Source organism: Coptis chinensis, chromosome 8 (genome assembly GCF_015680905.1).
Source record: "Coptis chinensis isolate HL-2020 chromosome 8, ASM1568090v1, whole genome shotgun sequence".
In the NCBI taxonomy this organism is placed as follows: domain Eukaryota; kingdom Viridiplantae; phylum Streptophyta; class Magnoliopsida; order Ranunculales; family Ranunculaceae; genus Coptis; species Coptis chinensis.
In genome coordinates this window covers 74,835,252-74,855,176 of record NC_141463.1, presented here as the reverse complement: position 1 = coordinate 74,855,176, position 19,925 = coordinate 74,835,252, and the positions used below count along the sequence as shown (strand labels likewise).

Genomic DNA, 19,925 nt, shown 5'->3' with positions numbered 1-19,925 from the left:
AAAGGGAAATTGGATGAATTGGAAACTGGAATCGTAAGAGATGATAATTTGAATAAAATAGTTATTATTGATCATGAAAGTGCAAGAGCTGTCGAGTCTTGGAGTCAAAGATCGAAGAGAAGTAATTGAGGCAGGAAAGTTTGTGTGCTTACTCAACGAAAAGTTTGGCATGGTTTCAACTCAAGGGCAGAAACCCTCATCTTAAGGAATGCTAGAACAAAGTCCAAAAGATGAATCCGAGTACCCTTTCATCTTTAGCTAGAAAGAAACTTATGGTTCAAAATTACTAGAATGGTTTGAATGTTAATGAAATGAATACATTTTTAAAAGTGTCGATTCAGGATTTAAAGATTCATTTTAGTCCATTATAACATGAATTGGCTGGAGAGGTTATGTCCGAAGAAGCGTTGTTGTTCGCTAAAGATAAAAATAACCTGGAATGGTCATTGTGGAAGTGTTGTCAGTGTGGTGAGAAATTTTCTGATCCTGAATCGCATCTGCAACATGTTTTGACATCTCACTTGCATGAACTTCCAACATAACATATATAGCTGTTCACTCAATTGTCTTAAAGTCGATAGTTACTGGGTTTCAACCATAGTGGACAAACACATGGGAACCATTAGATACTTCTGCTGCAGTGCAGGCACTTGAGAAGCATGTGGGGTGGCTCTTGGAAGCACGTACTCGAGGATATTTTGAGGTTAAGAAAAATAATCATACGACTAATATTGATTTTCATACCAATAGAATACTAGAGTTTTCAACCAATTGGTCTGAAGCACAGTCGTCAAGAAGAATTGACTTTGGTATGAAGACAATGGCAATGAGTCTCTGTCCTGCTATGCCAACAACAAATGATTCTTATCGTTTAACGTGCCTGAAGAACATTTAGAGGTTGCTTCTCGGCTTATTAGTAAATGAATATCTCATGGCTTCAAACATGAATAAGGTTATTGTAATTTCAGGCCATGGGGAGAAATATATAGATGGTAGCATAGGAAAAAAATAGATATGAAAGAGATAATCAACTTGGGGTTGGTGCAATGAAGATGAAGAAAGTGAAGACAAGGAGGAAACTTAGAGAGCCAAGGTTTTGTTTCAAGACTCTTAAGTGATGTCGATGTCTTGGATGATGGATATAAGTGGAGAAAGTATGGCCATAAAATGGTAAAAAACACCCAACATCCAAGGTACCCGGCCCCTTCCTTCTTTATTTATCCTTTAATCATGTAACTTCGTCTTCCTTGATATATGTTTAATTTTCTTCCTCAATGGTTTCATACATGGAAATCTAGAAACAAAGTGTAGTATTGTTGTTATTGACTCACACCTCTCTCTGTCATTTTCTTTGTGTTTCTTTCCCTTTGGAAGATTGCTAGAGTAAATGCGGCCTATACCTATTCTGCATATTGTTTACATACAAGCGGGATTCTATTCAAGTAAAGAGTTTTAGTTCACAGTCAATAGGGTTTCCAGATATAACTATCTCCTTTAGTAATCTCGATCGATCTGTACCTATGAATTGGCTATAGAATTGGTTTATTAAGGTTATTATGCTAATGCTTTAGATTTGGCGTGGTGCAATTTTTACTTATTTGTTTTCGGATTTGAATAGCCATATCATTTACTAATAATGAAGAATTTTTCCTAAATCCCTCATAAGATTTAATTTTTAAACTCTATTAGCTAGATTGGAAATGAACACTTCGGTCGTGTTGACAAGGAGAAAGGCTTTTACTAATAACTGAAAAATCATAGATAACTTCAGTTTTCCTTTAATTAATCACACAATACGCAGAAGTACAAGATGATAGAAATATGGGTAGTCAAGGGTTAACGAGTATTACCCACCCAGCTCAGCCCACCCCCCACTAGATGGGCAATTAGGGTCTCCCCCCAAATACACACAAAAAAATACGGTCAACCCAATAATGTAGCTAAGATATTAGGCTATTATTCATACTAAATCGTAGGTCCACCCTTTTTTTTGGTGCTTCATTTAAATATCGACAACTCTCTTAATTAACTCTTAATTGATAATCCACCTTCTTAGCGACTCATTAAATTTAAAGATCACATTAGTCTAAGTTATGCCACATTGAGATACACTTTTAATTGGTCCACAAGGTCATGTAAGTATCTTCATTGACATTTGTATAGGGTACAGTTCTGCATGCTAGCTCGAACCAGGTAGCTGCAGTTAGGGGTGGGCAATGGGCCGGGTCGGGCTAGCCCGGCCCTAAACATTTAAAGCCCTTCAAATATTAGGGTCGGGTCGGGCCGACCCTAAAGTCAGCATAGGGTCGGGTCGGGCCGGGTCACAAGTCTAAACCTCAAGCCCTTACCCTACCCTAAGCCCTCTTTAAAGGCTTTAGGGCTGGGCTTTAGGGCCGGGCCTATATATTTTTTTTTACTACATCAGTTTTAAAACTCATTTATATTACAAAAATGTACAATAATCTACAAACTCAAAGTCCAACCAATCTAGTAATAATCCTGTATAAGTCTAAAAATTTTAAATGCACATCCACAATCTAATGAACTGAAGTACATCAAGAGTTCGGAATTTGTTCTTCCTTATACTCAAACCTCACTAAAATTATATTTTAAATTGAAATATATAGACAAATAATTATATTATCATTTTAAAGGAAGAAGTAATAGATATAAAGAAAAAACATAATAGTTTTGGTTAAGGTTCATGGAAGTTGTTAAACTATTTGTAATATCATAAATTATTTCTATAATAGATTCAAACAAATATAATATTACCTTTCTTTTAATTTAAAAGTGATTCAAGCTTTGTATATGGAAATGAAAATATTGGCTTTTGAACAAGTGATGGAGAAAGGTTTGAGATTACAAATGTCATTTTTCTGACAAAGATTGTTTTTTGGTTTCTATGTTACAAATGTCTGCTCTGTATTTTGCTTTAATGGTGTGGAAGGAAATCTTTAGTTTTAGACTTGGCTTGGATGTGAATAAAAATATAATTTATAAGAAATAAGTGAGAAAAGAAATTGAGAATAATAAGTTATGGACTTTGACTTGATGATCAAAGGAATAAAGTCTTATTTTTTATTAGGCTAGTGCTCATTGTTCTTCATGGCTGTTAAGTTGACAAGTTTTTGTTATATAAGACAAGTTATTGGAAATTTGGAAGTACCCTTGGGTGTAAGTGATAAATTACAAAGGACAATGTTATTTTAATTGAAAATATTTAACAAAGAGTTGGACAATTATGGTATGTGTATTTATAGTGAAAGTGTGAAACAGGGCCGATTAGGGCTTGGTTAGGGTCGGGCTAATGAGGGCTGAATTAGGGTCGGGCCTATGTTTTAGAATCTTAGCCCTAGCCCTGCCCTAGAAAGCTTTAGGGCCGGCCCGGCCCGGCCCTAAACTCTGTGAGGGCTTTAGTTGTGAGGGCTTTATAGGGCTTAGGATCGGGTTGGTCAGGGCCGGGTTAGGGTCGTTAGGGCCAAATTCCCACCCTAGCTGCAGTAGTGCTTTGAAAAAAAAAATTACACACTGCACATGACAATTAAATTGTTCTTCATATTTTCATCTGCAAGCTTTTGCCCTAGACCAATTATTTTCAATGTTTTCCCATTTGCATTTAATTCAAGATGCTTCATTGATTTCATCTTTTTTTTTAGGATGTGATTTTGATGAAGAAACAATTTGAATAGTTCAAAGTGTCAACTCCTTTTTTTCTCTGAGACCGACACATCATATTTTATAATAATTCGGCATAAAAAAAAGCAAATCTACGCCTTTTTTTGCCGATTTCTAAAAAACAAAACCTCTTCTTTCCATACTCTCTTTTCAATTGTACAAAACACCCTTAACTCTGCAAAAAAAAAAACATCTCTTCAAACCCTCTCTCTTACCAACATTATTGAAGTTTCAAGTCTCTCTCACAAAAAAAAAAATGCAATATTTTGTGTCATGAAACACTGTTGAAGATCTGGACGACTTTTCAAATGAGGAGATTTTAGAATTTGCAATATTAACAGGTTTGTGTTAGTATTCTTATTAATTGTTCTTTTCACACTAATTTTGAATTGACTATGGGTTTCCCTTCCCCCCATCATCGTCGATCATATGCATCAAGTAAAGAGTTGTAGCGAATCAGGTTTGTTGGTTCTCTAACCATTAATCTTTGATCATATCAAGTAATTTTTAATATTTAAGGCCTCCCGCCCGTAAGAAACTTCCTCATTTTGAAATCATGAAACCCAAAAGGAAAAATAATTGATTTATTAATTAACAGTTGAGAACTGAAAAGTAAAATGGCCAAAAGAAAATATACTATCACATTGCTATAATGAAACATGAACTCCAGTACATTAATATTTTATACTTATATATGTAAGTAAAACACCATTGTGGACAATGTCAATACACAACTTTATAAAGAACATGCAATGAGTGCGGAGTACTTATTGGGATTGATGAAGTCATATAATTGTATAACTGCACGAACTTGATCAAGGTTTGGAGGAGCTTTTGGGATTTTAAGTGGAGGAGGAGCCTTCATTCAGTTCAATCTTAGATTGTGGATTTGAATATGTGAGATATAGATAAGAGTAGAACCTTGAGGATAGAGGTGATTTTGATGTAGTAAATAGGCTGAATGGTAAAGAATAGTTGTTGGTGAGGGGTGAAGAGTTATGAATGTGTATTTATAGATCGAGAAGGGGCGTTGATTTATACCTTGAGCAGATCACTACAACAAGAGGAGTTGATTTATACTGAATCACCAAGAAGTGAATCAAAAGTTCACGCCTTGAATCCTCGACGCAATTAGGGGACTATCGCATAAGGCCCATTCCTTTAAAGGTGAATTTTCTATGCAAATAGTGTATACAGATTGTGGGCATGCAACATACTTTTATAACTAATCCCAACAATTTGGAATTTAAGGTTGGAATAGATCGAGGGCCGGAATTTTGAGCTGTGAAGATTTTGTGGACAATGTTCTTTATAGGCCACCACATTACTACTCGGGTATACAAAGTGTCTGACATGGAGAAATATTAAAAATGGAGGTATATCACATACAATATGTGTCCGACAGAGACACGTGGATACATATAAAGGTAAGGTAACATTTGAAATTTGTACTTAAGACTGATGCACATAATTTTGTTGATCTTCTTTGCATTAGGGTATTAGTATAAGATTGGACTTAAAAATGAAGTCATAGATAACACCTTACTCAACATCGTAACCACACAACTCCAAATAGAGGATACAACACTTTTCTTTAAAACTCATTTGACTTTAATCATTTCAATTGAGTACAGATTTGTAGATGTTGTTAGGGCCAATATATTTTCTATAACTTAGGTAAGTATAGGGACATGGACTTGGTTTGGAAGATTCACAAAATTGAATGTGTTGGTATGGATTCTTAGCTAGAAATATTAACGAAGGCACCTATAAAAGTTTTAATAAGTTCATGCCAACTTATTACATCTCTCTTTGTTGTTGAAACGAAGGTAGTTTTTGTCTTCTATCTGTTTGAATGAGAATATTTTAGTTTTTCATACAAATTCTATTCTAGATGATTCAAGCAGCCATGTCTATTGTTACTCACTTGCTCTTTGTGCAGGTGGGGCCTGTTGATGAAGATTCTGACATCGCAGCAGAAGCACCACCAGCTGTTTAATTAGCATTATGCCAGTGTTCCTCATAAAGCTCAAATGGGATTTTTACTATCCACATCACCAGGGGGATTACGAAAAAAGTGGAGAGAAAAATGGGATTTTACGTAGAGAAAAATGGGATTTTACGTAGACCTCATAAAGTTAAACACTTAAACCCAGACCCAAAAGAAAATCGCAAAAAAAAAAACCTTTTTCCCCGTCCAAAACCTTCGTCACTTCTATAAATCTGATATAGATTTTCATCACGATCATCAGCCTAATAAGTTGCAAACCTCGATACCCGAGTTTAGGTACGAAAAATTTCCTTACAAAACATTGAATTGTGTTTATCTTTTTTCACTATGTTTGAGGAATTATCAAGTTTTGTGGTAGAATTATATTTATTTAAATAGGGATAATAATAATTTCAATGGGTTCAGTCTCATATTCAAAAACAAATAAGCTGAACACACGGCATGAAAATTCTAAACATGCAATCTAGGTCTCTCGAAATCTGAACGGGGGTTAATGGGATTGCAACTATACGAGATAGTCTTTTCAACGCTGCCTTAACACCCAAGGTCTAAGCCATTTTTGTTACTAGAAACTGATAAAACTTCAAATTGACAGCAAAGTCATTGGAGCTCTGACTCCAAACCTCCAAGAGATTCTGAGGGATACGCAACCCAGACTGCTTCAATTCCTGGAGTAAATTTTGTAAGAGGTGCTAGCTATTATGGACTTGATGCAGGTGAAGTAAAAGGTGGACTTCCAAGTGCAAGGATAGTCGTGTGCTGGTAAGGTTACATAACTTCTTTAAGCAGTATGGATCTTTTTGCTTTTTCAAAGGTCTGTCTTTCTCATTTTTCATCGCTAAGTTAACCACATCAGTTTACTCTATATAGAACCAAAACAGACAACATTATAATAAAAGAGCAACATTCTAATCTTTTCTGCGTGGTCACACTGGAGACCTGAGAAGAGAATGTAGGCATAGGCATCAGAGCAACCAATTTATAGGCATCATGAGTCGAAAAAGGATTTGTAGTCATCATTTATAACCAGGGCAGCGTAAGGTTGGATTTGTCATCATCGTTTTGTGCATTTTATCTCTTCCTTTTTTTTAATCTAGGAAGATAGAAAATATGATAGAGTTGATGACATGTTATTATCATGATTTTTTCCCTGAAATCGTTACCTTCATATGATGCCTAAATTAACCACTCCATTTGCTCATTATAGAACCAAAACATGCAGCATTGCAGTGAAGTGTCTGCACAAAGAATTTGTCTGTGGTAATACTGGAAATCTGAGATCATTTGCTGTCTTAACCTAATTAGATAGCAAAGAGAAGGACAAACATTGAGTTTGAAGTGCACCACGTAGTCAAGGCATCTCAGATATAGATATTTAGAGACTGGTCAGTGTTAGTTGTTGTAAGCTCCTCTGCAAATTATTATTACAAAGATCACAACGAGAATTTTAAACAAATAAAAATAAATTATATTTATGTTTAATATATTCATTGCATTTCCTTTTCTTATGCTTTTGATATGTTCCATTTACTTAATTTTTTTGAATGATACATGTGCTTTATGCAATCTTTAGTTTTTTAAATTATGCCCATAAGATATGCATATCTTAGTTATAGAGTGTTCATATTTTTTGGGTGTTGACAAAGCTTATACTTAAATTATGCTGAAGTAAGAAAGTAATTGAGATAATATCATGCATAAGTACTATCATGAAAACTCAAGTCATGGTTTCGTAGTTACTGCAGAAACAAAGGTATGTTGCAACGTTTGTAACAGTCTGATGTTTGGAGTGCAATCCAACCTATGATGTCTTTCTTTGCAAATTCAGTGGGTAATGGTATTGCATGTTATGAGACCCAGTAGACTTAATTTTAGAAATTAAAGTCTTAAACTATAAGTTAATAGGTTCAACATCATTTGACTCACATGTTTCAAAACTACAAGTCTATTTGGTTTTAGTGGACCACTTCACCGCTCTTTGATTGACTGTTCCTTTTGGTATATCTGTTTCAAAATTATTAATTCTTCCTTTTAATTTCTTATGTTTTCGATTGAGTCTCAACATTTGAGAATTTTCCATGCATTCCCTCCTGAAGGGGTAGCTTCTGTTGCACTTATGGGTTTTGACAATTTTTTGAAGCATGTGGAAAGGAGACTCAGTCTAGGCAGTGGAGAAGAATTAATGATGTTTCTGCTACTCTTTACTATAGAAGCAACTGTTCTCAGATTCTCCTAAACAGAGCGCTACACTAGGACATACATCTTGTTGATGACCATGATCCATTCGACGGGTACATTGGAGCCATAGATATTGCAACTGAAAATTTTGTAGCCATTAAAGAGCCTTTTAGTACTGTAGATGATTTAGAGTTATTGAATGATGTAGCTGTGGGGATACTAGGAGGTTCTCTCATCCAGGTATATGATAGACTCGATGGCCAATTTGTCATATGCTGCAAGTGATTTCCCAACAATTATATGTTCATTCTACAGATGTGAACACTTGCAAAGAACAAAGAAAATCCACCATATGGTTTCATGTAGCCTGGTGGAATACTATGACAGTTTGGTTCCCTCTAGAAATGGTAGACTGCCTGAAGATGTTCCAGCTTAAGGTCAGTAGTGTGAAGAACTTATTTTTATGAGGGAGAAACATTGAGCATATCTAACTCCTGTATGTTCTTGATTTGAAGTTGTAATCATTGTAATATATGTCCAGCTTTTAATAAAGCATTCAAGGTAGTGGTGCAGAGACACAGGTATCTTATGGTTTGCCACTATAAATAGTTTTCTTAAATAATATAAAACAAGTTATTTCGTTATGATATTTTTTTCCACATACATCCTACTTTTATCCATCCCTTGATATACTTTCGATGTTGTATTATAAAGAATTCGGTAAAGTGAGGTATTGGTGTCTTCAAGTTTTGAAGTAGGATGCTTGCAGATATTAGACTCATGTATATTGCTCAATGTTAGATTCGACGTAAGTTGTTCAATTCGAGGAGTATATGATCAAGAAGGATTAAGAATGATTATGACAAAAAGCATGGAGCAAATCAATTATTAATGTAGCATAATACACTTATAATAAGTCGGAGCAAGTCAACTATTAATGTAGTAAGCCGGCCATAGGCAGGCATATTGGCTAGTTTTGGTAACAAGTCACTTATAGGGTATACTAACTGTTTCTAAAAACTCTTATTTCTATTTTTTACCCCTTTTGTTTCTAACTACCTAATTTCTTCCACAAATAAAAAGAAGCCCAACTACTCTTTTATCTTTGAAGTGGTGTTATTGAAATAAATCTCAAGAGCTTGGCCTAGAAGTAAAGAGGAAATAAATACAATTGCACCAACAATAATGGCTTAATGTAGGCATGTGACACTTTGATCGAAGCGTAAGTGCTTGACACAATGCAACAATGGCTAGCAACAAATCTAATTTGTAAATAAGGCTCTAACCATTATGGTTGGAGAGATCAAATTTGTTCATAATTTTGATTTGTTTTGCGTGAATATATATTGAAAAGTGTTTGAGTAGATATAAATTGTTTGAGTTAATTTTTATTATAAAATCTACAGTGCGCATGAGAGAGAGTGGTGTAGTTAATGCAGACCACTCATCATAGCAAAAGGTGCGTGTGTATTACATCACGAAGTACTGTGCAAGGGCCCAGATTCATGTGTACCGGTGCAGCAGGCGTACTCTAGAACTGCTAAATTTTTATTGGTACATATTATTTGTTTCTTGGCACTGGTGAAATCGTTCTTTTCTTCTCATCTCTCAATATCTCATACGTTTCCCATTATTCTCTGGAAATTCTCAGTAGCCATTCCCTTCATCTAAAAATTAAGCATAAATATATTAATAAAATAATCATAAGGTTGAGAACACTTTGATGTTTTCCTCATTCACTTTTAAATGGAAATTTGAAGAAATTGAATGAAGATGAACCCACTACTCTTGGCGTTTTTGGTAACTGATTAAGTTTGGGATTGGTTTGCAGGTAGTTGCTACTAATAGAAAAAGGTCAAAATTGTAAATTGCAATCCGAAAGTTGAGACAAATGTCAACTTTTAGTTTGTGGATGAAAAACAAAATTTTTCTTACTTCTTTCCTATGACCGTAAGAATTCTCTATCCGTGTATCTAAACCCAATTTTTTGATTAAAAAAAACAGATAACAGGCCATAGGACAAAATTGGGGATTAATTTAGCTTCTAGTTTGGGTCAGCAAATAATTATGGCTTAAAGACAAACCGGGTTGACCACTACTGAAAGACGATATTACCCTTATTTAAGTTTTTATCAGTTAAATCAAAATCAAAATGTCGTGGCTAGTATGGAAAACTCCCACGTGACTTTTCAAGCACACTCACATTTTATGTTAGGACTAATATGAAAATTTTAATTTATTTCATGTTGTACACATGCATAGTGGTAGTAGCGTTTGCATGTTTGTTGCACACATGCATAATGGTGTGTGCATGTGTAGTATACACATGCATAGTAGTGTTTGCATATTTGTTATGTACATATATGCACATATATAATGTTTGCATATGTGTTATACACCTACATAATAATGTTTGCATGTGTGTTATACATATATCGGGCTAGTGCATAATGGTGTTTGTGCATGTTTGCATATTTGTTATGTACATATGCATATATAATGTTTGCATATGTATTATACACCTATATAATGTTTGCATAGTGGTATTTGCATGTGTATCAGACTATTACTCCAAACTTAAAAATATTATCGATGATAACAATATCAAAATTGAGATAAATCACACAATTGATTAACCCATGATTCGAAGATTTTAAAAGAAATTCAATTGTTGTTTAATTGCTTGTCGAACCGGTGCCAAAATCAACCTAATTATTATTCAATTATCAATAATCTATAATTGAAAAATGAGAAGAGTGTTTGTCATAAGAGAGTAAGATGTTTTATTATAGCTTAAATCACTAATCACAACACACAAATCAACTAGCTCAAAGATGGAAACAACTAAATCTAAAAAAAAAATTACAAGTTTATAGTTGGAGTTTTTTTTTTTGCTAGATGGAGAAGAAGATAAATGTTTTCTCGTATCTTAAATCATTAATCACAAGTTCGCAACACACAAATCAACTAACTCAAATATAGAAACAATTAGATCTCAAAAGTATTTTATAAGTTTATAGTTTGAGATTTTTTTGCTAGATGGAGAAGAAGGTCATAATTGGTATTACTAAAAAATAACCTGCTGACGTCAGCTCAAAAATGTCCTTATAGCGAAATTATTAATGATAGATGCTGATGGTCAGCCCGTTTATGTCATAAAACAATAATTATTGGTCAACCATGCCTAAAACTGAAATTATTGGCCAATTTATGTATTTGGGCCTAAATTTGTGCTAAAAAACACCAAAAAATATACGATCGTAATGATTTATATATATATCAATATATTAATATTAAAGCTCCCACAAGGGGTATTTTTCTAGCTATATTAAAATTTCATGTCATCAACTCCTATTAAAACGAGAATTCATCTCCTATTGAAAAAATAAATTTTAGCACTTCTAATTAAAATGGAAATCCTTCTCCTATTATAATAGAATTTCTCCCCATATTAAAAAGGAAATATCTAACACTTCTAATTAAAACGGGAATCATTCTCTAAATAAAAATAGGAATTACACTTCTAAATTAAAATGGGATCCCTCACCCAATTAAAAAATGGGTTTTTAAAACTTAATTAAAATAATTTGTTAGGAAATTAAAACGGGTTAGCGACGAATCACGATTTGTTATAAAATTTCTATATGTATAGTTTTGATTGTTGAGCAAGTTTTTAAAAGAATCGGTGTGTATGCACGGATCTACTTTCTAGTTAATATTAAAACTCTCACAATAGGATACTTTTATAGATCTATTCAAATTCTACGTCATCAATTTATTAAGGGTTAATTTGTCTAAACCCCCCACATTTGTCACCAATTTCTAATAAACCCCCCATATTTCTACACATCACAATCCCCCCCCCCCCCTCGTGCCGTCTAACTTCTATCTTAATTCTGTTGGTATTTTCACCTAATACCAAAATTACCCCTGACCAAGGGTATAACGAGTATTTAACAATAGCTCTTTTTCAAGTGTACATAGGAAAAAGACAAAATGCAATAACGGCTTTTTCTTATGGGTAATTTTGGAATATTAACTGAACTAGGATGGAAGTCAGATGACACGGGGGATAAATTGTGATATTTACAAATGTGGAGGGTTTATTATAAACTAGTGACAAATGTGGGGGGTTTAGACAAATTAACCCACATTTAATAACCCAACTTAAAACACTTTTCCTTTTAGGAGGGGAAAAAAAAACTTCGCCTTATTTTAGAAACCAACTTCAAACGGGACTCTTTTTTGCTCCCACAAAGGATATTTTTCGAGATTTATTAAGATTCAACTCCTATTGGAAAAAAAAAAAAAAAAATTAGCACTTATAATTAAAACATGAATCTTTCTCTTACTATAATCGGAATTCCTCCTCTATTGAAAAAGAAAAATCTAACACTTCTAATTAAAACAGGAATCTTTCTCGTATTAAAAATGAAAATCATACTTATAAATTTAAACGGAATATCTCCCCCAATTAAAAAATGGGTTTTTAAAACTTAATTAAAACAATTTGTTGATAAATTAAAATAGATTTTAAGACTTGATTAAAACAATTTGTGACGAAAACATGAATCACGATTTGTTAGAAAATTTATATATGTATAGTTATAATTGTTGAACAAGTTTAAAAAAAAGCCAGTGCGTAAAGCTCCCACAAAAGGTATTTTTCAAGCTCTATTAAAATTCTACATCACTTCCTATTAAAACGGAAATTTCTCTCCTATTTGAAAAACGGGAATCTTTTTTTACAAGGAGAATTCATCTCTTATTAAAACAAATTCTACCACTTCTAATTAAAGCGGGAATTATTCTTTTATTAAGATGGGAATTCTTCCCTTATTGAAAAGGGAAAATCTAACACATCTAATTAAAACGAGAATTATTCTATTAAAACATGATCTTTCTCCCAATTTAAAAAAACGGGTTTTTAAAACTTAATTAAAACCATTTGTTAGTTTAAAACGGGATAGTGACTAAAACAGTAGTCCCAATTTTCTAAAAAAAATCTAAATATTTTCAAAAGAGCGGTGCGTGTGCACGGACCTACAAGCTAGTAAATATAAATGTACAATATAAATTAATTTTTAGACATCAAATATAAATCTTGTTAAAATTAAAATAGTTCGGGTTCCAATTGGATTCTGGTCACAAATATAGAAGCCATATCCGTTAAAATGGATCCGGATATGGTCGGATTCGGGTTGAAACAGTACCATTTTGAGCCCAAATATAAACCCTACTACTAAAAAAAAAAGAGAAACAGGAAGAAGAATTTGGAGATGTGGGCAAGTGCAGAAGGTGGACCACCAGAGGTGACACTAGAAACTTCCATGGGTCCCTTCACTATCGAGGTGGTTATTTATTTTTCCCTTTTTTTTTTTTTTTACTAAATTGAGTCTGCTAATATTTAATTACTGATAATTAATTGATATTTTTTACGGCAGTTGTACTACAAACATGCTCCAAGAACTTGTAGAAATTTCATTGAGCTATCTCGAAGAGGTTATTACGACAATGTCAAATTCCACCGCATTATTGAGGTACACTCTATTTAATAAGTCTTTCTAATTTTTCAAAGTTTTTTGTTTCACATTGTTGTTTTTTTATTCAGGATTTTGTTGTGCAAGGTGGAGATCCTACTGGTACAGGTCGTGGTGGCGAATCAATATATGGGTATGCTTAAATTTTATCACTTGTCATTACATGTTATCGAGCTGTAATTTTGAACATGTAATTTTTGCAGTTCGAAATTTGAAGATGAGATAAAACCCGAGTTGAAACATACTGGTGCTGGTATTCTCTCCATGGCGAATGCAGGTCCAAATACAAATGGAAGTCAGTTCTTTATCACCCTTGCACCAGCTCAGAATCTTGATGGTAATTTCATAATCTTGTTCCTTTTCTATTTCGTATCAAGTAAATATATAGTATTCAATCATTTTTGTTTAGTGGGATGTTTGACTGTTAATGATGCGAGTCATAGGGCAATGCTAAACTTTACACAGAAACTAATAAGAAAGAGAAGTATAGTTGTATCAATCAAAACGACAAAGAGAAGAGAATCAAATGAGGGACTTCGTATCTAGTACTCATTTAATAATGGATTATAAACGGTCAATTCATCCCTGCCTTTACACAAATGTATGATTGCATTCACTCACATAATATCTGTTTGAGGATGCCTTTGTTTAGAAGAATTTTTTTTTATTGTGATCCGTTGACGTAGAAATATTGGAATTGAGGCTTGTGATCTGATGCTTATGGATGTTGAGCATTTACCAATATAGTTAAAGTGACTATGCGACTATCTATTATACACCTTATTTCGAGCACTTCTAGATATGTTACATGTTAGTCTGTTCTGGATCTAATCAAGTTTCAATCAGTAGAGTGTTCAGGAAGTAACATTAGAAAAGTCCAAGAAGATGTGCAAAATATCGTTTGTGGTAATTGATATATCCTTTTATATCACCTAGAGAATAAGAAAATAGGATATTTTGGGTTTTATATACACTGGATATCCATAACCCAAGATCGCATGTCAGCCAATAAAGATAAAGTATTAAACTTGGGATTGCCTGAAGCCATTGTTGTTGGCGATCAAAGCAAGCCTTAAACGTAGCGAATATTGTGTCTTCCACCACCAAAGCCTTCTCAGCGTTCTCTTACAATAGATGGAAATATTATGAGAAAAAAAAATTAGGGTTTAGAGTGGAGACTTCAACTGGATATACAGGGGATTATTTTTATTATAAGTCTATCATGGTAATAAAACTATAACTAAACCCGTGAATAATATTTACACATTATTAAGCCTGCAGTGACAAGTGTGTAGAGAAACTAGAGACTATTCATGGGCTTAGTTATATTTCTATTAACTCAATGTTCTTATAATAGAAATAAACTCCTATATATCCTGTTAAGGTCTCCACTCCAAACCCTAATCTCTTTCTTATAATTTTCCCACCTATTGTGTGAGAATACGGGGGAGGGCTTTGGAGGTGGAAAACACAGCATCCATTGCATTTAGGACTTGTTTGGATCACCAACAACACTAGCTTCAAGTGTGTCCTATTTACCATGTTCTCTTCATTGATTAACATGTGGTCTTGGGTTATGGATTTCCAACGATATCCTATCATGGGGTGGGGTGTTAATATTTGCACTCCCAACATCTTCATACTCCCCCATCTCAGGGAAGACCCTTGATATCCCCATCTATTTACTAGCACAACCACGGCACCACCTCCTCTATAGAGCATTCAAACATAAATCTTGCTTACTTGAATCTGAATAATTAACCCCAAAGAATATTGGGAGAGCTAGTTCGTAATGGTGATGAATAGATGAGGCAATGAGTGGCATCTTTTTTTTTCAAGTTTAATGATGTCTTTTGTTGTCAATACCAGTGGATAGATGGGGAAATAAGGGGTGAACTTATTAGTCTATTTACTAAGTTTGGGGTGTCTTCAATGTTTCCCTTATTAAATGCCACTGTGTTGGAGCCAATCTCTCTTAGTCATACGTCAAATTGCATGTAAATCAATGAATAAAACGTATTAAACTAGGAGATATTTGGAGCTATTGTTGTTGCTGATCCAAGCAAGTCCTAAATGAACAGAAGTTGTGTCTTCCCCCTCCAAAACCTTCTCGAATTTCTCTCACAATAAGTGGGAAAATTATGAAAAAGATACTAGGGTTTGAAGTGGAGACCTCAACTGAATATATAAGGGTTTAATTCGATTATATTATAATCCAATCATGATAATAGAAATGCAATTAAGCTCATGAATAGTCTCTACACATAAAGCTCACACTCACTCTAAACACTTGTCACGTGTGATTTGTGATTTGACACTTGTCAAATCACATGTGTATCAAGTGAGTGTGGGCATAATCATGTGTAGAGACTATTCATGCACTTATATTTATATTCTCTTAATAGGCTTATAATGAAAATAAAATTTATAAATTCAGTTGAGATCCCCATTCCAAAACCCTAATCGCTTTGTCATAATCTTACCCATCTTTGTGAGAGAATACCAAGAAGGGCTTTGGAAGTGAAAGACATGACATCCACTGCGTTTAGGACTTTCTTGGATCCCCAACAACAATGGCTTTAGTTGTCCTAGTTTAATATGTTTTCTTCATTGGTTAACGTGTGGTCTTGAGTTATGGATTTCCAAAACAAATCCTAACATGGATCAGGTTGTTAATATTTGCACTCCCAAAATCTGCATATGCCCCTTTGATATCCCCATCTACCTACTAGCAGCACCACATCATCTTTAGAGCATTCGAGCTACTTTAAGCTGAACATTTAACCCAAAGAATATAAACAGAGATAGTTTGCAATGCTGATGAATAGACGAGGGACTTTTTTTTTTGCAAGTTTGGAGAAGTCTTTTGTTGTCAGTAGTGGTGATAGATGGGGAAACGAGGGGTGAACTTATATGTTTATTTTCTAATTGTGGGTGTCTTTAATCTATTTGACAAGTGTAAGTTTAAGTAGCCCTTAGGCTGTGTTTGTTTAGTGGCAAACCTCTAGTGGGGAGATTTGCCAGTGTTTTCCCACTAGAGATTTGCCAGGCAAATTTATAGTGGGAAAATTTCAGTTTGCTAGTGTTTGTTTGCAAAAATTTATAGTGGAAAAATATGAGATTTGCCAGTTTTGTCAGTGTTTGTTTGCATGATTTTTTCCCGTGGCAAATAATATTTCAACTTTTTGAAAATATATTTTTTGGTTTTCAAATTCAATGAAGTATAAAAAAAGCAAAAAATTATATAAAATACAAAATAAAGAAAAGTAAAGACAATACACACACAAACAAAGACTTCAAATTATCTAATAAAAGAAAATGAAAAAAGAAGTGCATAATAATGAAGTTCTTAGACAGTGTTTCTGTACCAAAAAAGAGATAACCAACAAAACCAGAAGGAAATCCAAAATACCCCAGACAAATCAACGATATCCTAATATCCGCCTTTAAGATCATTAACAACATCGTACGGGATATGTGTGACAGTCTCAAGAGTAGCACCCTCCACCATAAAACCAGGCTTAGGACCCTCTGGTTGCCTCTTTGTGCTAAATCTTCTCGTCACAAGCTTTTGCCTCAGCCTCTGCGAAACATAACCTGGAGCACCAGCAGCAGCACCTGGGGCACCAGCAGAAGCAGCAACACCTAGAACCAGTAGCAGCACGTGGACCAGCAGCAGCAGCAACAACAACTAAAACCAGCAGCAGCAGCACTACCTGCAGCACAGCCAACACCAATCCACACTACCACACCACACTACCAGCAGCAGCAGCAGCACCATACTCACACACACTCACCACACTACCACCACCAGGCAGCACACACTCACATACACACACACGCACACTACCAGCCAGCACACACCACACATCCACCACCTGCCAGCACACACCACACACCTACCACCAGCCAGCACACACCACACCACACACACACACACACACACACACACACACACACACTATCATTCACACAGTCCACGTGCAGCTTGTATCCCCTTTTCTAAAACACATCGACAAATAGTTAAATATCTCAAATGATAAGTAGAACTAAGGATCTTGGTGGGTTTGAACCACCACCACCTTGAGATACATGAAGATACGCTCCAACTCCCAAGTGCTCTACCATTTAAGCTAAAGATCCACTACGTGTTCATTAAAACAACTTAACAAGCAACATTCTAATTATAGAATGAACCTCCGTCTCCCATTGTCCACAATCTTCTCAAATAACTCGACAGCTACGACTAGTTTGCCCTGCAAAGAGAGTCCCTTAAGAAGAGTGGTGAAAGTAACAACATCTGGTTCCAACCCAAGTTTCAAAATGTTATCGAAAACTGCGAAACAAAGCTCCGGTCGACCCAAGTGGCAGTAGCAATTAATCAAGATGTTAAGCGTAACATCACTTGATTGGACTATCACAACTCCATTTGTGAATTCACTGAAAGGATACCCATAAGAATAGTGGTCAAAATAACTCAAGTAACTCGACAGCTTCTACTAGTTTGCCCTGCAAAGAGAATCCCTTAAGAAGAGTGGTCAAAATAATAGCATTTGGTTCCAACCCTCATTTCAAAATGTTACCAAAAACAGCGTAAAACCGAAATCTATTCGGCCCAAGTAGCAGTAACAGTTAACAAAGGTGCCAAGAGTAACAACACTTGATTGAACTCCTGCAGAAGTCATTATTTTGGACATTTCTAATACAGTAGAATATTGTTTCATCTTAACAAAGGATCCTAGCAGTAGAGAGAATGCGAAAATGGAAGGCAAACAGGGTCTTGTCTGAATCATACGATTGAACAGACCCAATGCCTCATCATAGCCTAGTTCACCATTTTAAAACCTTTCTTAACCATTTTAAAACCTTTCTCTCACCAAATCTAAAAAAAAAGAGCAGAGAGAGAGAGAGAGAGAGAGAGAGAGAGAGAGAGAGATGGGTGGCAAATTTCCACTGGCAAAAGAGTTTAGGGGGGGAGGTGGATTCTATTTTCCACTTCTAGTGGGAAAATTTCATTTGCCAGGCAAAATGTAAATAGTGTTTGCCACTACCCTTAAACGCAGCCAAACACTGGCAAATGGTGCATCTATTGGGAAAATATGGTTTGTCACCCCCATTTGCCAGTAAACAAACACAGCCTTAGTTCAATGTGTAAGTCCACCTTTATGGAAACTAAGAGTTTGACAAGTTAAATTGTTCAATTATCCTCTCTGTTGTTTAATAATATCTTTGGGAGTTTAGTGTATTACTGATTTGTTGATGTTGATTTCTTTTCTACTATTTTAAATTCAGGGAAACATACAATTTTTGGGAGGGTTTGTAGAGGGATGGAAATCATCAAAAGACTTGGCAAAGTCCAAACTGACAGTAATGACAGGTACTGCTTTTCTTCGAGGTTCTTTACTTGGAATAATATCATGCTAGTGCCGATTGCATAATGAAACCAAATTTACACCTTAAAGGAACTAGTTAACCTGTTTTTCCGGACAAATTAGCTTAAGCTTGTTCTTTCTAACAAACCGAAGTGGTTGCTCAACCATTATTTCTATATGCTAAATTGGCAACAACGTATATTAACATAATAAGATTTAGAGTTAAAATGCATGAATGCATCTCAAAATAAAAGGGAGGTCTATCATTTTCTTTCCTTAGAAATAATTGTGTTTCCCATGCTGTAAGGAAATGTTAAGAAAATTTGGTAAAATTTATCTGTGTAAAATATGTACAGAAAATTATAATGCTTGAACACTATCCAACATATGATCCAAAAATCAGATTTGAATATCCGTAGCCCATAGGCATTAGTGAGAATGTGAGCACACAGGAGTCTTTTGTAGATATAAAGTGTAAACAATATTTTTACCACCACTAGTATATTAACGAGCATGGAAGCAGTACTAACGTGTTCTTTGCTGATTCAGACCCATCCATGATGTGAAGATACTGAAGACGAGTGTCAAGGATTGATGCTGCAGAAAAGTTGCATGTGAAGGATTGATATTATTGCTCCAATACTGGGCAACAAAGAACCTTTCGCTGGTAGCTAGCTTTTGTAGTGCGAGATATATGTGATTTTCTTTATATGGGTTCTTCCTTTTGTGGGGAGATTCTGTGACGGCATTAACAGGAGATGTATTGGATTATTATGTATATTAGCTAGCTAATTTCTATTTACTGATGCATGTTGGCAAGCTATTTTTTTGGCTTTTTGAACTTTAGTTCTTTAAGTTGCAGTTGGGACTTCTATTTTATTTATTGCATCATGGATTTGTCGGTGTGCGCCACTGGGGACGCGTCAAATCAGTATTTTTGGATATATTATGGCCACTGTCTACGCTTGGGAGAAGAATCTAGACTTCTTCTGAACTGTTGCAAGAAATATTTTAGCAGTGGAAACTCGTTGTGGAACACGTAGAGATTCGCTTTGGAGATGCCATACTGTACTATTTGGAGTTCTTTAACCAAGTGAAAGTGTCAATAGTAACATAGTGCCGTTGTGCCATGCTTCTTTGGAGTGT

The 19,925-nt window shown here is 34.8% G+C and overlaps 1 protein-coding gene and 1 long non-coding RNA gene across 2 annotated transcripts; both read left to right on the top strand.

Annotated features, from left to right (window-relative positions):
- Positions 1-7,905: 7,905 nt before the first annotated feature.
- Positions 7,906-8,514, top strand: LOC147483017 (uncharacterized). Its single transcript, XR_015207032.1, has 2 exons — positions 7,906-8,107; positions 8,183-8,514. It is a non-coding gene; the product is annotated as an uncharacterized LOC147483017 (long non-coding RNA).
- Positions 8,515-12,992: 4,478 nt separating this feature from the next.
- LOC147483016 (Cyclophilin-like peptidyl-prolyl cis-trans isomerase family protein) lies at positions 12,993-19,602 on the top strand. Its single transcript, XM_086577984.1, has 6 exons — positions 12,993-13,218; positions 13,312-13,407; positions 13,479-13,540; positions 13,611-13,744; positions 18,700-18,784; positions 19,329-19,602. Exons 1-6 carry the CDS (start codon positions 13,147-13,149, stop codon positions 19,372-19,374), a joined length of 495 nt encoding a protein of 164 aa, XP_086434110.1. The 5' UTR covers positions 12,993-13,146; the 3' UTR covers positions 19,375-19,602.
- Positions 19,603-19,925: the final 323 nt, after the last annotated feature.

What these genes read in the sequence shown, in the direction of transcription:
- LOC147483016 (XM_086577984.1), top strand. Translation starts at nt 13,147, where the DNA reads ATGTGGGCAAGTGCAGAAGGTGGACCACCAGAGGTGACACTAGAAACT. An exon ending in ACCAGCTCAGAATCTTGATG is followed by an intron (nt 13,745 to 18,699) that starts GTAATTTCATAA and finishes TTTTAAATTCAG; the next exon opens with GGAAACATACAATTTTTGGG. An exon ending in CAAACTGACAGTAATGACAG is followed by an intron (nt 18,785 to 19,328) that starts GTACTGCTTTTC and finishes TTGCTGATTCAG; the next exon opens with ACCCATCCATGATGTGAAGA.